Here is a 16915-nt window from a genome sequence, read left to right as displayed (position 1 = left end):
AACGAGCCTTTTTTTTCCCAGCGCTTACTTTAAACAACGCTGGTATTACAAGTTTTCTGAATGGCTGCGTTAGCCTCAGAAAAGTGAGCGTGGGGGAAAATTTAGCTCCACTTCTACCTGTAATACCAGCGTTGCTTACAGTAGCGGTAAGCTGGAAAAACGTGCTCGTGCACGATTTTCCCATAGGATACAATGGGGCTGAGCTGGCTGGAAAACAACCTAACACCTGCAAAAAAGCAGCGTTCAGCTCCTAACGCAGCCCCATTGTTTCCTATGGGGAAACACTTTCTAAGTCTACACCTAACACCCTAACATGAACCCCGAGTCTAAACACCCCTAACCTTACACTTATTAACCTCTAATCTGCCGCCCCCGCTATTGCTGACACCTGCATAATATTATTAACCCCTAATCTGCCTCTGCGGACAACGCCGCCACCTACATTATAGCTATGAACCCCTAATCTGCTGCCCCTAACATCGCCGACACCTACATTATACTTATTAACCCCTAATCTGCCCCCCCAATGTCACCGCCACCTACCTACACTTATTAACCCCTAATGTACCAACCGGGCATCGCCGCCACTATAATAAATGTATTAACCCTTAAACCGCCACACTCCTGCCTCGCAAACACTATAATAAATTTTATTAACCCCTAATCTGCCCCCCCAATGTCGCCGCCACCTACCTACAATTATTAACCCCTAATCTCAAGCCCCCAGCGTCGCCGCTACTATAATAAAGTTATTAACCCCTAAACCTAAGTCTATTCCTAACCCTAGCACCCCCCTAACTTAAATATAATTTAAATAAAACGAAATAAAATTACTATAATTAAATAAATTAATTCTATTTAAAACTAAATACTTACCAATAAAATAAACCCTAATATAGCTACAATATAACTAATAGTTACATTGTAGCTATTTTAGGATCTATATTTATTTTACAGGCAACTTTGTATTTATTTTAACTAGGTACAACAGCTATTAAATAGTTAATAACTATTTAATAGCTACCTAGTTAAAATAATTACAAAATTACCTGTAAAATAAATCCTAACCTAAGTTACAAATACACCTAACACTAAACTATCAATAAATTAATTAAATAAATTAACTACAATTATCTAAACTAAAATACAATTAAATAAACTAAACTATAGTACAAAGAAAAACAAACACTAAATTACAAAAAATAAAAAAATATTACAAGAATTTTAATCTAATTACACCTAATCTAAGCCCCCTAATAAAATAAAAAAGCCCCCCAAAATAATAAAATTCCCTACCCTATACTAAATTACAAAAGTAATCAGCTCTTTTACCAGCCCTTAAATGGGCTTTGTGCGGGGCATTGCCCCAAAGTAATCAGCTCTTTTACCTGTAATAAAAAATACAAGACACCCCCAACATTACAACCCACCACCCACACACCCCTACTCTAAAACCCACCCGATCCCCCCTTAAATAAACCTAACACTAACCCCCTGAAGATCACCCTACCTTGAGCCGTGTTCACCCAGCCGGGCCGAATTCTTCATCCAATCCGGGCGATGTGGTCCTCCATCTGGCAGAAGTCTTCATCCAAGCGGGCCAGAAGAGGCCCTCCATCCGGCAGAAGTCTTCATCCAAGCGGGCCAGAAGAGGTCCTTCATCCGGCAGCAGTCTTCATCCAAGCGGGGCAGAAGAGGTCCTCCATCCGGCAGAAGTCTTCATCCATCCGCGGCTCCATCTTCAAGACCTACGACGCGGAATATCCTCCTCGGCCGACGGACTAACTACGAATGAAGGTTCCTTTAAATGACGTCATCCAAGATGGCGTCTCTCGAATTCCGATTGGCTGATAGGATTCTATCAGCCAATCGGAATTAAGGTAGGAAAAATCCTATTGGTTGATGCAATCAGCCAATCGGATTGAAGTTCAATCCGATTGGCTGATTGGATCAGCCAATAGAATGCGAGGTCAATCGGAATTAAGGTAGGAAAAATCCTATTGGTTGATGCAATCAGCCAATCGGATTGAACTTCAATCCGATTGGCTGATTGCATCAACCAATAGGATTTTTCCTACCTTAATTCCGATTGGCTGATAGAATCCTATCAGCCAATCGGAATTCTAGGGACGCCATCTTGGATGACGTCATTTAAAGGAACCTTCATTTGTCGTTAGTCCTTCGGCCGAGGAGGATGTTCCGCGTCGGAGGTCTTGAAGATGGAGCCACGGATGGATGAAGACTTCTGCCGGATGGAGGACCTCTTCTGCCCCGCTTGGATGAAGACTTCTGCTGGATGGAGGACCTCTTCTGGCCCGCTTGGATGAAGACTTCTGCCGGATGTAGGACCTCTTCTGGCCCGCTTGGATGAAGTCTTCTGCCGGATGGTGGACCACATCGCCCAGATTGGATGAAGAATTCGGCCCGGCTGGGTGAACACGGCTCAAGGTAGGGTGATCTTCAGGGGGTTAGTGTTAGGTTTATTTAAGGGGGGATCGGGTGGGTTTTAAAGTAGGGGTGTGTGGGTGGTGGGTTGTAATGTTGGGGGGGCTTGTATTTTTTATTACAGGTAAAAGAGCTGATTACTTTGGGGCAATGCCCTGCAAAAAGCCCTTTTAAGGGCTGGTAAACGAGCTGATTACTTTTGTAATTTAGTATAGGGTAGGGAATTTTATTATTTTGGGGGGATTTTTTATTTTATTAGGGGGCTTAGATTAGGTGTAATTAGATTAAAATTCTTGTAATATTTTTTTATTTTTTGTAATTTAGTGTTTGTTTGTTTTTTGTACTATAGTTTAGTTTAATTGTATTTTAGTTTAGATAATTGTAGTTAATTTATTTAATTAATTTATTGATAGTGTAGTGTTATGTGTATTTGTAACTTAGGTTAGGATTTATTTTACAGGTAATTTTGTGATTATTTTAACTAGGTAGCTATTAAATAGTTATTAAGTATTTAATAGCTGTTGTACCTAGTTAAAATAAATACAAAGTTGCCTGTAAAATAAATATAAATCCTAAAATAGCTACAATGTAACTGTTAGTTATATTGTAGCTATATTAGGGTTTATTTTATAGGTAAGTATTTAGTTTTAAATAGGATTAATTTATTTAATTATAGTAATTTTATTTCGTTTTATTTAAATTATATTTAAGTTAGGGGGGTGTTAGGGTTAGGGTTAGACTTAGGTTTAGGGGTTAATAACTTTATTATAGTAGCGGCAACGTTGGGGGCGGGAGATTAGGGGTTAATAATTGTAGGTAGGTGGCGCCGACATTGGGGGGGCATATTAGGGGTTAATAAAATGTATTATAGTGTTTGCGAGGCGGGAGTGCAGCGGTTTAGGGGTTAATACATTTATTATAGTGGCGGCGATGTCAGGTCGGCAGATTAGGGGTTAATAAGTGTAGGTAGGTGGCGGTGACATTGGGGGGGCAGATTAGGGGTTAATAAATATAATGTAGCTGTCAGCGATTTTAGGGGCAGCAGATTAGGGGTTCATAGGGATAATGTAGGTGGCGGCGATGTCTGGTCGGCAGATTAGGGGTTAAATAATTTTATTATAGTGTTTGTGATGTGGGGGGGCCTCGGTTTAGGGGTTCATAGGTAGTTTATGGGTGTTAGTGTACTTTGTAGCACTGTAGTTAAGAGCTTTATGTTGCGGCGTTAGCCCATAAAACTCTTAACTACTGACTTTTAAATGCGGTAGGAGTCTTGGAGGTAGAGGCTGTACCTCCAAAAGTCGCGGAAGAAAAGTGAGCGGTACACCTGTACCTGCCATACTCGTAATACCAGCAGGCGTTAAAAAGCAGCGTTGGGACCTCTCAACGCTGCTTTTTAAGGCTAACGCAGAACTCGTAATCTAGCCGTATGTAACCCTCTTACTTTCCCCTTTGTATAAACAGATCCAGAATGTTAGTGATATTTTAGATGGAGTTTAATTAATCAGTTTATTTAATGTAGTGTTGAAATTCTAATACCCCGTGCTCCAGCTGCCCACTTCAAAAGTAATTATTTTTGTGAGATAACGGTTTGTTCTGTTCTCCTATCAGCGCTCTAGCTACAAAAAAATAAAATAATGTGTGAGAGCCGTATGGCTAGAGTGTTAATTGGAGAACAGTCCAAACCATTAGCTAAAAAAATAATTACTTTTGAAGTAGGTGGCCGGAGGGTGGGGTAATACAATTTCTGCTATATCGCTAACATTCCGGATCTGTTTATACAAAGGGGAAAGGTTACCATCAGTTTAACCCCTCTCTATGTCTCAGTAGACACTTGTCTCTATCATCAGCTGTCTCTGTTGCTCAGCAGTCTTGTTTATATCATCAGGTGTCTCTGCATCTCAGCAGTCTCTTGTTTATAATCAGCTGTTCTGTCTCTCAGCAGTCTCTTGTTTATATCATCACCTATTCTGTCTCTCAGCAGTCTCTTGTTTATATCATCAGCTATTCTGTCTCTCAGCAGTCTCTTGTTTATATCATTAGCTATTCTGTCTCTCAGCAGTCTATTGTTTATATCATCAGCTGTCTCTGTCTCTCAGCAGTCTCTTGTTAATATCATCAGCTGTCTCTGTCTCTAAGCAGTCTCTTGTTTATATCATCACCTGTTCTGTCTCTCAGCAGTCTCATGTTTATATCCCCAGCTACCTCTGTCTCTCGGCATTGCATCCAAGTCCCTATATTCCTCCCTGGTCATCGGCTGTTTTTCTGCCTCTGCGACTGTATTCACCCTTATCAAGGTAAGGACATCAATGTGTGAAAAATAAAATAGTGATAACAGCAATAGGAATTGGTGAAGATTCTAGATATAATAATGTTATGTCCTGACGCTGTGGCACACAAGCTGGGTCTCACAATAGTAATGAAAAAGTGAACCAGACAAACAAGAATGCAGTATAATAACAACAGTGTTTTAATTAATGTATTGCAATAACATAAATTAGTAATCATCTTATAAAGCATGTTAGTGATTAATACTATAAACATATTACTTATCTTCGGGTTTCGAATAAGACATTAAAGGGACACTGAACCCAATTTTTTTTCTATCGCGATTCAGATAGAGCTTGCAATTTTAAGCAACTTTCTAATTTACTCCTATTATCAAATTATTTTCATTCTCTTGGAATCTTTATTTGAAATGCAAGAATGTAAGTTTAGATGCTGGCCCATTTTTGGTGAACACACTGTGCTGTTCTTGCTGATTGGTGGGTAAATTCACCTACCAATAAACAAGTGCTTTCCATGGTCTGAACCAAAAAATAGCTTAGATGCCTTCTTTTTCAAATAAAGAAAGCAAGAGAACAAAGAAAAATTGATAATAGGAGTAAATTAGAAAGTTGTTTAAAATTGCATGCTCTATCTGAATCACAAAAGAAAAAAATTGGGTTCAGTGTCCCTTTAATATCAGTGTACAAGAGTCAGTCAGAGGCGTGCAGTTACATTCAGTGTCATCATTTAGTGGGACAAACGCAGCAGATTTCACAGGTGCTAATGTCCGAGACCTCTTTATAAGATGCTACCCAAAATTATCCTTTGCCCCCCTCACAGCAATGCTACTAATTAAACTGAAGTTTAGCAGGTGTGTCTAATGTTATGTCAATCATATTATTTCATGTAGTGAGCATTAGGAAAATAAGAGTGTTCTCAAAACAAACAAATATTCTCACAGCAGAGCACTATCTCTCTTGAAATGAGGCACCCCCCTCTTTCTAGATAAGAGCACTGTCTAAGAACATAAAACAAAGTGGGATAAAATTGTAATATTTCTTAAAGGCATTTTTCTAGAGAGGTAAATAGAGAGAAGGAAGATATCTTTAATTTTAGATGAAGGTTAGGTGTTTTTAGCAGAGATTATAGCACAAGACAAGTATGCCCTTTATATACATCACAATTTTGTCTTGATCTGTCAACAAAAAATGAAAATAATATAGTGTAATAAAGGAAGCAATAAAGGAAGCAAAGGTTAAATATGGTATGACAAAGCTTTAAAGGACCAGTAAACACAGCAGATTTTCATAATCAACAAATGCAAGGTAACAAGACAATACAATAGCATTTACTCTGAATTTCAAATGAGTAGTAGATTCTTTTCTAACACATTTTAAAGTTATGTATATTTCCACTCCCCCTGTACCATGTGATAGCAATCAGCCAACCACAAATGCATATACGTATAGTCTGAGTTCTTGCACATGCTCAGTAGGAGCTGGTGACTCAAAAAAAGTGTAAATATAAAAGACTGTGCACATTTTTTTAATGGAAGTAAATTGGAAAGTTGTCTAAAATTACAAGCTGTATCTGAATCATGAAAATTTAATAAAACCTGAGTGTCCCTTTAAGTACTTGCTGATTGCTCAACCATTTTCATTAGTCAATCACACGTGTTGTCAAGACAAATGCTTGTAACTGTCAAATGGACAGAATAGAAGGGTTTGCTAGCCAAAATAAGTTCTTAATTCCCTACAAAATTACAGATTTAGCATTCAATAGGCCTAACTATTCTGATACAAACCCAGCACGACTTATGAGACGTTACAAATTGTGTGTTTCATATAATTGTCTGACAGATGTACTATTTGGAGATTATACATTTCCACCTCTTATTTCTGTATTCCCCAATACTGTTTCCTCACCTTTTATCTCTCCTTGTTCTGGGTAGGGCAAAGGGGACCAGCAAATGTATGGCTAGTGAGAGATTTGAGTTTTAAGGATGCTACAATAATGATTATTATCACAGTTCCCCCCAGGAGCTCCAAGAACTGCTAATGGTACTCAAAAGTAAAACATTTTTGTAAAGCTGTACAGTTACACAACAGTCATCTGAATTATAAATGTATGTTTACTGTCAGCTGTGTTCTACATGTAATGATGTGTTTAGCTAATTCCAAATATTACAAAATAATATTATGCAATTAAAGGACATTGATATCAAAATTAATATGCATGAGATATTCTCAGTGTGCACATTTGCAATCCCAGTTTGTGTTTACATGATCTTCTTTGTTAAACAGTGCTTCTAGCTATACAGCTTAGTTTATGATAGAGTTTTACTATGAAGTGCCTGATACTACTCCACTCTAAAGCTCAATCTACAGGTCGCTTGTATAACATTGCTAAACACACTGCAGCAGGCACATAATGCTCAAGACACATGCATGCTACTGAGGCTACCACAGTATGCTCTCATGGAATACTTCAACCAAGGAAATTAAGGGAAAGATGTAAATGTGATTATAGAATTGAAAAGCTTTTTAACCCCTTCACTGCTGAACCATTTCACACCCTGTGTGAAGCTGTTTTGGAGCTTTTAGATTATGCTAATAGTTAAACATTACTGGCAACGATACTCAAACGATTTTTTTTTTTTTTTTGGCTGACCCAGCTGAATTTACCTATACGATTATGTTAAAAATATATAATGAAATGTGAGAAATGTACAACAAAAAGTGTGAAAAATGCATATTTTATTAAAAAATACTTGTGGCACAAGACAAAAGTGCCCCCTCCCCCACATCGGTAGCATGACATATAGTTGTCTTTTGTACTCTAGGCATTGTGTGGATGATGACAGTGTGTTCTCCTCTCCATTTAAAAGGTTAATAATGCTTTGTCTCAATTATGAAAGTTTCATTTTGACTAGACTGTCCCTTTAATTTTAACTTTCGTCTCCTTTTAATGTGTGAAACAGGAAAATGCTTGTGGCTCAGTTTCATTTGTTGAAAACTTCTCCAGCAGTCAAGGGGTTAAATGTGTGAGTGCTACTCTCTCAAACTCAGATATTTACAGCTTCTTAGGTGGTGTTGTCTTATTGGCATAATTGTTGGTGACAATGACGTCTGCAATGAAATGACACCACAAATGTGGATGGATGACATTAAATTATTTTCAGGGGACAATTTTTTTTTTTTTTGGAATGAATGCATATTAAAGGGACATGCAATTCAATTTTAAACACTTTTCTAATTAAGTCTATTATCACATTTTCTTTGTTCTCTTGGTGTCTTTTGTTATTTATTTGCCAGAGCACTAGAAGGCAGCATTATTTCTTGCCAAGTAGTGATCCAGATGCTACCTAGGTATCGCTTCAACAAAGAATATTATGGGAGTGAAGCAAATTTGATAAAAGAAGTAAATTGGAAACTTTAAAAAAAAAAATTGTATTCTCCGTCAGAATCAGAAGACGTTTTGGGTTTCATGTCCCTTTACGCAATACTGGAATATGCGTGTCTGATACCAGAGAAAGATGCAGTGCGTTTTAGCCCTCAGCTAATCCTGTGACGTGGTTTTAATTTCTCATTTAAGATTAACACCTTATTTTAACTTTTATAAATTATTTTCACAATGATACCACATTATTTACTGCAATATTATTTACAGTCCTGAACTGAACCCCTGCAACAAATTGTAGAGTAAAATAATGTTCTATGGTTGAGAAAATAATTTAAAAAACTAAATTTTGTTTTTAATGATATTTGCCTAGAACTTTATACCCTATAGTTTGACCTTGGAGCAGGATTAATAGGAGGTCAGCAAATTTTGAGTTCTACGCCCATCAAATATTTTATTTATTTATTATACAAGGATTATCCCTGGTAATCAATGTATGAATTCTCCATGTGTCTCTGGTTTGAGGAATATACAAGTATATGAGCTAAAGTTACAGGGGAGGGGGCATCAGAATTGGCAGTGCCCAGGGCAGCACAAAAACAAAACTCACCACGGTCTGGTTGTTTAGTGGGAGTGCAACTGTCTCTGATCTCCAGTTGTGATAAATATCTAACATAACATAGTTGGACATGGGAGGCTTTGGGGCAGCAGATATCCCAGTTAAATGCCTTAAATGGATTATTAGGTAAGCAAACACTTTGTTTTATGGTAAGAAGTTCCTGCAGTGAGCAGACCACTATACCACAAGCTGGATAATTACACCCACAGAGGGTTGTGGTGACAGAGTAATGGAACACCTCAGCACCCTACTGAATCTTAGCTTGATCGAAAGTGTGAAAGCGAGAGAGAGTCTGAAACGGGAGCACGAGGGACACAATGAGCGCGTTACTGTGTAATACTGTGAGAGTGAGAGAGGCCGTGTGAGTGAAACAGGAAGTGAAACGTTATTGGGAAAAGGGTGACATGAATTAAAAAAAATGTATATAAATCTACATGAAAAACAGATTTGTCTTTCTTTCTTTTTTACTTTTTTTATTGCTTTAATTAAATCAGTTTTACAAATTAAGAACTTTGCAAACACCACTGCTTTAAAGGGACAGCGTACTGTAAAGTTGGTTTCTCCTTTATGTGTTTACTTTTTATACCAGCTGCAGAGTTTAAAATGCACGTGAAAATGTGTATATGAAATAACAATCACTGCTAATTAAATCCACAACCCAATTAAGGGCTAGATTATACGCGTAGAGCGCTATTTAGCACTCTCACTCGTGTGTTAAAGGGACATGAAACCCAAAAAAATTCTTTTATGATTCAGATAGAGAATACAATTTTAAACAACTTTCCAATTTACTTCTATTATTTAATTTGCTTCCTTCTCTTGTTAACCTTTGCTGAAAGGTTTATCTAGGCAAGCTCGGGGCATCAGAGAACCTAGGTTCTAGCTGCTGATTGGTGGCTGCATATATATTTTGATTGTGATTGGCACACCCGCCATGTGTTCATTTAGAAACCATCAGTGCATTGCTGCACCTTCAACAAATTATACAAAGAGAATGAAACAGATTAGATAATAGAAGTAAATTAGAAAGTTGTTTAAAATTGTATTCTCTATCTGAATCATGAAATAAACATTTTGTGTTTCATGTCCCTTTAACTTTGCTAGATGGAGGCTTTTTTTGCGGGTTTTGGCTTGTACTGGTATTACAAGTTAAAAGTTAGCACGCAAGCAAAACCCAAGGTGCGCAAAAAGTTCAACTTTCAATATCGCAAGCACGTTAATGTATTCTCCCATAGTCTTCAATGGAGCACAAAAACTGCAACAAAATAACACCCACATATATATATATATAGGTATAGATATATACAGATATATAGGAATATCTATTTAAACATTCTTAGAACTTAATTAAAAATACTTAGACCATATCCCCCTATGTGAAGACATTGGAATGGGAAATATTTACAGTAGAAACATAATTAAAACCATTATTAAATATTAGTATTGAATAAAACTATATACATATGTGTGTACATATGTATTTATGTGTTTATATGTGTATATATGTCTGTAAATACATAAACACATAATTACATACTGTATGTACTTGCATATTTACATATATATACATATTTGTTTCATATATAAAAGATTAAAAAACAGATGTTTCTGAATAAATTTGTTGCTTATTTTCATGTGTGTGAAAGTTTGCTGATATCCACCATTACAGTAGTGGAAGGTTTCCCTTTTATCCAATGAGAATTCTTACAGCAGCATTACTAATAAGAGGTTAATATATTTTAGGCACAGGTATTAGTAAAAATGCTTTGCATAAACGTTATGACCATTAATAGCTTTTTCTCTGTGCAGAGCAATTGTACATTAGACATTTAGGGGTGGATTACAAATGAGGCGCAAATGCTTTTGCACAAGCGATATCGTGTTTCCGCGATCCGTTTAAATAGCGCTTATATTACAAGTTGTGTGAAATCTCGATTTACGCTACAATTCTTACCACAATCTCAGAGCTGTTAACTGTTTTCCAAAACGTTGCACAAAACACTTCAAAAATACATTACAAAGTACAGTTAAAATAACATAACAAGGGGGCGTGGCTATGCAGCACTTAGGATAGGTTGCACTTCATGAAGCTCCTTGAAACTTTTCCTGAAAATACACTTTTTGTCAAGAAATTTGGCCTCATATCAGCCAAATTGGGTGACATCTACTACTGGTGCTGATTCAGCACGACCTCATCTACTTTTCTAGACTCAAGGAACTGAATAAACCCATCGGGACCACAGACTGCGAGCCTATACGTGAACTCCTAACACCCCCCTCCCGATCAGTCGGGTTAGAGCGACGCTAATACTGCTGAATTATTGAGGCATCGGTACTACTTTTATTATGGAGGGGGACTATCTTACAACGTTACAAACACTTCTCATAAATTTAGATGTGAAGATGCAATACAACTTCTGTGATCTCCAGCGCATCCTCAGAGACCCATGGGGGAGAGAACATAAAGATACTCTCAAGATGGCGGATTATGGAGAGAATTCAGCACAGCGCACGGAATCAGAAACAGCTCGGAGAACTCTCAGCTCCAAGACAAGTAACGACCAGCATGGCTCATTGTCCTTCTCTTGCTCTGAAGAAGAACAGAATTTATTCCCACTAAAGAGCGAGTACTATACTTCTGGTACTGCAACGGATCTTATCCCCGTTATACTGCCTCAACAGGAACCCCCACTGCTTGAAATGTCGGATGGTGCGGCCGGCCATCCGACAAGCATAGTCAAAGTAAAGTACCCTAAGAGACAGACTTATGTTGAGAGGCGGGTAAGGGGGAGAGTATCCCGATATCACCTTGATGCTCCTGAGATGAAGACCTCTACAGCACATGGAACACCTAACGACTTGAACCCGGTCCCCTGTGATGCCCTCAGTCAATTATATTTGTCACTGGGGTGTGTTTTTTTGAGTTTTGTGATGCAAATCCCACCATGCTCCTACAGTCTACAAAATGTAGATAAGATTGTAGCATCTGGTATTGGTTGAGCAGGGACTACCTTGGCGCTCATGCTTGAAAAGTTGAAATGTTGCTTTTCTGTTTAGAGACTTTCTCATCAGCTGTCTCAACTTAAATTGTTTATCTTTATTTTCCGGAGTTGGTAATAATGAACGGTTGTCTTATTTTTCTCTTGCGCTATGTTACTGTTCATATACACGTGCTTACATGGTTATACTGCTGCATGTTCTGACTTATCACTGTCCCTTACTGGTCCCCCTACAGCTACAGTTGAGCCTGTTAACACAATTTACTTAATCTGTTGGGAATTCCTCGGTGTGGTATTGCGCACTGCATTGTCTCCCCTATACGCTTTATCTATTTATACGATCTCTCTACATACCGCAGGTTCATACCAAGTTCTCTTAGAGATGGGAGTATAGTCATCTTAATTGAACAGCTATCAAAATATTCACAGCATATCCATGCCAGATTTACACCTAGCGTATACTATCAGTTCCACATTACATATTCTACTAACTCTCTTACAATCCAGTGCGTCAGATAGATTGACATCTGATAGAAACTCACCCCACTAAAATATGGCTATTGTAAAAGGGGAGACCTAGAAGATCATGCTATGCTGTTTTCTCTACCACTCATTAATTTTAGTATACTTAACGAATACGCTGTTGGTAAATGTGCTTATGAGATACTGCAATGATATTTTTTTCATGTATCTAGGTCGCATCTGGGTGACATCTTCAAAAGTGTACCTCTTTCTGATTTTACTACCCCTCTTACACTCCGCTAATACTGTACCTATAACTTACATGTCATTAATTTCTCATAGGACCCGAGAGTGACCACACATGCGATTATCATATGTGCTCCGATTACACAATCATATGACTCATAGGGAATCAGTTTAGTAGGTATCCCAGTGGGTTATGGCCATTGTGACGTGGAGGACCCAGAGGGTTAAGCAAACTTTTACTTTTTGTATCACTCATAGATTTTAGCATAAGTCATTTATATATTTTGGGTTGTGATGTTTTTTTTTATCACTTGGCAGAAGAGAGAATGATGTACCCTACTGGGGAGTCTGCAGTACTACTTATATATGTCTCTAGGTCTAGTCCTGTTGACAATACCTCATAAAAAGTTCTATACCCCCTCCACTCCTTAAAGAGCCTCTCCCTTATTATTACACTTTCTTTATATATTCAGCAAGTTCTTTTTATATAATTTGATTATATATTTTTTCCCCTACCCCTCATCATCTCAAAGCGTCTCCTGCCCGCTGAGCTCCCTTGATATAAAGGTTCATATGAAGCCCCTTAATTAGTTATTCATGATAACCATCCCTAAAAATAAAAATAGAGGTTTCAGGTACCTATTTCTTAACATCCAGCTTATTTTTTTTTTCTTTGACTCATGTATTTGTATTGTATTCTATGAAAAAGCTGCCATCCCTTGTACAACATTTATTATTTGTTTTCTCTTCTCATGCGCAAAACCTCAATAAAAAATGTTATTTAAAAAAAAAATAACATAACAACACCATCTAATAAAAATTATTACAAAAAAATATTGCACAATAAAGTTGTAAGGTCTCAAAGATATAAGCCGCCAAAGTATTTTAACATAGAGATACATACAGATACATTGCTAAAGATGTACAGTATTTGTGTATATATATAAAAATATAGAACTTATTCCGTTATGTTAAGAACACTGAAATATGAAATATTCAGATTTTCATGTTGGGTTAGCTCAATTGCGAAAATGTGATCGTGTTTGCTTGATAGTCGGGTTACGGCTATGGGGAAGTATGTGAATGCGCACAGGATATTTGTTGTTCAGATATTTGCGCTAGTCAGGTTACCGATTGCGGGAAATACGTTTTTTATTTAAATATTAATACGAGCGCAACCCGACTAGCACAAAAAACCCTAGAAGAGTTTTCTCAATCGTGAAAACGCAATATACCACTCCACTTGTAATGTAGCCCTTAGAATCTTAGATATTAGATAGATAGATATATGATAGATAGTTGGATAGATAGATATGTTTCCTTTTAGAAAAAATAGTGTTTTGAGTATTTTGGTGAAAGCTAACTGGTGAGTAAATAGTGAAAACAGTAGTGTGAAAATGTTCATAGAATTACACTGGGATTTCAGAGAAAATTTCCTATATGTCCATGTTTAGCCCAATAACACTTTGCATTTTGTACTTTTAAAGGGACAGTCAACACCAGAATTGTTGTTGTTTAAACAGATAGATAATCCCTTTAATACCCATTTCCCAGTTTTGCAAAACCAACACAGTTATATTAATATACTTTTTACTTCTGTGACTAACTTGTATCTAAGCATCTTCTGACCGCCCCTAATCACATGACTTTTAGTTATTATCTATTGACTTGCATTTTAGCCAATTAGTGCAGTGTCTGCCACTAGCCACGAGCATGACCACAATGCTATCTATATGGCCTACATGAGCTTGCTCTCCCCTGCTGTGAAAAGTAAATAAAATAGAGGCGGCCTTCAAGGGCTTAGAAATTATCATATGAGCCTTCCTAGGTTTAGCTTTCAACTAGAATACCAAGAGAACAAAGCAAAATTGTTGATAAAAGTAAATTGGAAAGTTGTTTAAAACTACATGCCCTATTTGAAAAATGAAAGTTTTTTTTTTGGACTTGACTGTCCCTTTAAGTAGGAATTCCTTGTTTTGTTTTGTTTTAAAACTTGTAATTAAAGGTAATTGTAGATAAGCACTTTAGGCATAAATGAATAAATATGTTGTATAAATAAATGAACATTTTGAAGTCAATGAGACGATAATTTATAAATAACAGTTATTATCTACATTTTGCTCATGTGAATTATAGGTTGGCAGATACAATTAAAGGGACATGTTTTTTTAAAGTTAAGTTACCTCTAGTAGCTCTGAACAAGGGAGAAATTACATTTTTTATGAGTTATACGGAGACACACACAGATGGGGGTAAGAGAAACAGCAGAGCTGTGACACACCATTTGGACTCTCACCTCCAAATCAAGCTATGGGTATTCTCAAACTATAGGATTAGGGCTGCCACTAACGATTATTTCCATAATCGACTAATCGGATAAAAAATAAATAAATAATTTTGTCCTATATTTAAAATAAAATCCATATACTGAGTGTTATAAATATAAAGTTCAGACTAAAACTTTAGATTAACACAACTGTTGGTCCAATTTTTTAAGCAGCAGAACAAAGTTTTATAATTAAGCAAAGCAAAACCACAAACTGTTTGAAAAGAGGTAGAACTAGTAATAGTTTTTTATAACATTCTGTTATTCCCTCTTTCAGAAACTTTGCATTTAAATGCAAAAATGTCATCATGTTCACATGCTCCTGGCTGAGGCTGGCTCTCTTTTTTACAAGCTATTTTGCCTGCAGCAGAGAAGAGGCACTCAGATGGTGTTGAGGTGCCTGAGATGCATAAGTATGGTGTTACAAAAGCATTAGTTATTTTGTTGTGAAGAAACTTATTTCCCAGCAGCAATGCCTGAACCAGCCAAGCCAGCGCCTAAGAAGGGCTCCAAGAAAACTGTAACAAGTATCATTTCATAAAGGGTTAACTCTGTTCAGTTTTGAGAAAACTATTTTCTGAGGCAGGTTTCCTAGCATATTGTGTACTGTAATTAAGTTTGTGATAAGCATTCACTGCTAGGTGATAAGAAGGACTCAATTGTTTTCTTGTGTGTACTTGTTATCTGCGGTGGCCTGTCCAAGGGCTTTGTCTAAATGTGTGATGGGGGATTTTATGCTTCCCCCCCTGGGAGTGCCCTGTGTGCATGTAACCTAAATAAAAAGCAGGCTGGGCATCCCAGTCCTCAGTTCTTGGTTGTCCCTCAATCGCAGCGTTGACTCGTTTTGTGGGCAGAAGGGTATCCTAGCTGTACTACAGCTAAGGGGGATTATTCTACATTTGCGAGACTCATATAGAATACTATGGAGAGCAGTTTCTCCCCTCTTCAGCAATAGGAATCCAGGCTACTAAGCGGTCCATCTCTCAGTGAGACTAAGGGTAACCGTAACATTTGGCGGCAGCGGTGGGATTTTTCCTGGATTTCCTAGGAGAGGTACAGAACGGATGGAGAGCGCTTACGAAAAATTGAAGCGTACAACCCTAAAGGATTTACTTGAAAGCAGAGGGGGGTACGCCAGCAACCGGCCGAGGAGAGAGCTGATCGCAGAATTGACCGATCTGGATCAGAGCTTCACAATGGCGGAAACACCGACCACGATTAGTGACGAAAAAACCAGGATTGTTCGGGAGAGGCTCTCACTGTACGGGCCGAACCCCTCCATGGAATTGGTACAGCAGTTGATGGCGGAAGCGGACAAGGATATACGAGAGACTCGAGCCCACAAACTCAACCTAGCGAACGCACACCGCAATGCTGAAGCCCCGCAGGTAATCATCCCTGTCGAAAATGCTGGGAGGCCCAAGATACCCTATGCGGCATTTCGACCCTTCCTAGAGAGCGAGACAGGGATTGATGAATATTTGGCGGACTTCGAAAGGCAATGTGCCCTGCACCAGATTCCCAACAGGGAGTGGCCCACGATATTGTCTGGGAAACTATCCGGGCGAGCCCTGGAAGCCTTTCGTACTCTGGGTGCTGAGGAAGTGACACAGTATGAGCTAGTTAAGGAGACACTGTTGCGACGGTACGCAGTAACTCCAGACGCGTATCGCCGACAGTTTCGGGGCACGAAAAAGAAGCCTAACGATACCCATATGGAATGGGCGCACCGAATGCGGAGAGCGGCAAATCACTGGATGAGCGGAAGTAAAGCGGTGACTGGTGAGGAAATTTTACAATTGTTTCTCTTAGAACATTTTTATAATGGCATGGAACAGCAAGGGAAGGAATGGCTGCGAGACAGGCGACCTTCTACCTTAGAAGAAGCAGCCAAATTGGCCGATGAACATTATGACTCCCGTCTTCACGAACCCAGAGAGGTTTACCGTGCACCCCCTCGTGCTGAATTCCGAGCCCCGGTGCCCGCAGGGCCCGCCCGAAACTCAGGACCACCCAATAACAGCTCTGAGCGTCCCAGACCGACTTGCCACCGATGCAAGCAACCAGGGCATTTCATGGCTAGCTGCCCCCTTAATACGCACCAGACACCCAGGAATTACAATTACCCCTCTGGGGCATATCGTCCGGCCCGGA

The 16915-nt window shown here is 38.4% G+C and overlaps 1 protein-coding gene across 1 annotated transcript in view; it reads left to right on the top strand.

Moving 5' to 3' along the window:
- LOC128642450 (large neutral amino acids transporter small subunit 4-like) overlaps positions 1–16915 on the top strand; it is a 152498-nt gene that overhangs the window by 78679 nt on the left and 56904 nt on the right. Inside the window, exon 7 of the mRNA XM_053695220.1 lies at positions 4644–4739. Within this exon, the coding sequence (XP_053551195.1) occupies positions 4644–4739 (96 nt within the window). The remainder of the gene's footprint in view (positions 1–4643; positions 4740–16915) is intronic.

This window comes from Bombina bombina, chromosome 11 (genome assembly GCF_027579735.1).
Source record: "Bombina bombina isolate aBomBom1 chromosome 11, aBomBom1.pri, whole genome shotgun sequence".
In the NCBI taxonomy this organism is placed as follows: Eukaryota; Metazoa; Chordata; class Amphibia; order Anura; family Bombinatoridae; genus Bombina; species Bombina bombina.
The sequence above is the reverse complement of the archived record's forward strand: the minus strand, read 5'-3'. Positions and strand labels throughout refer to the sequence as shown.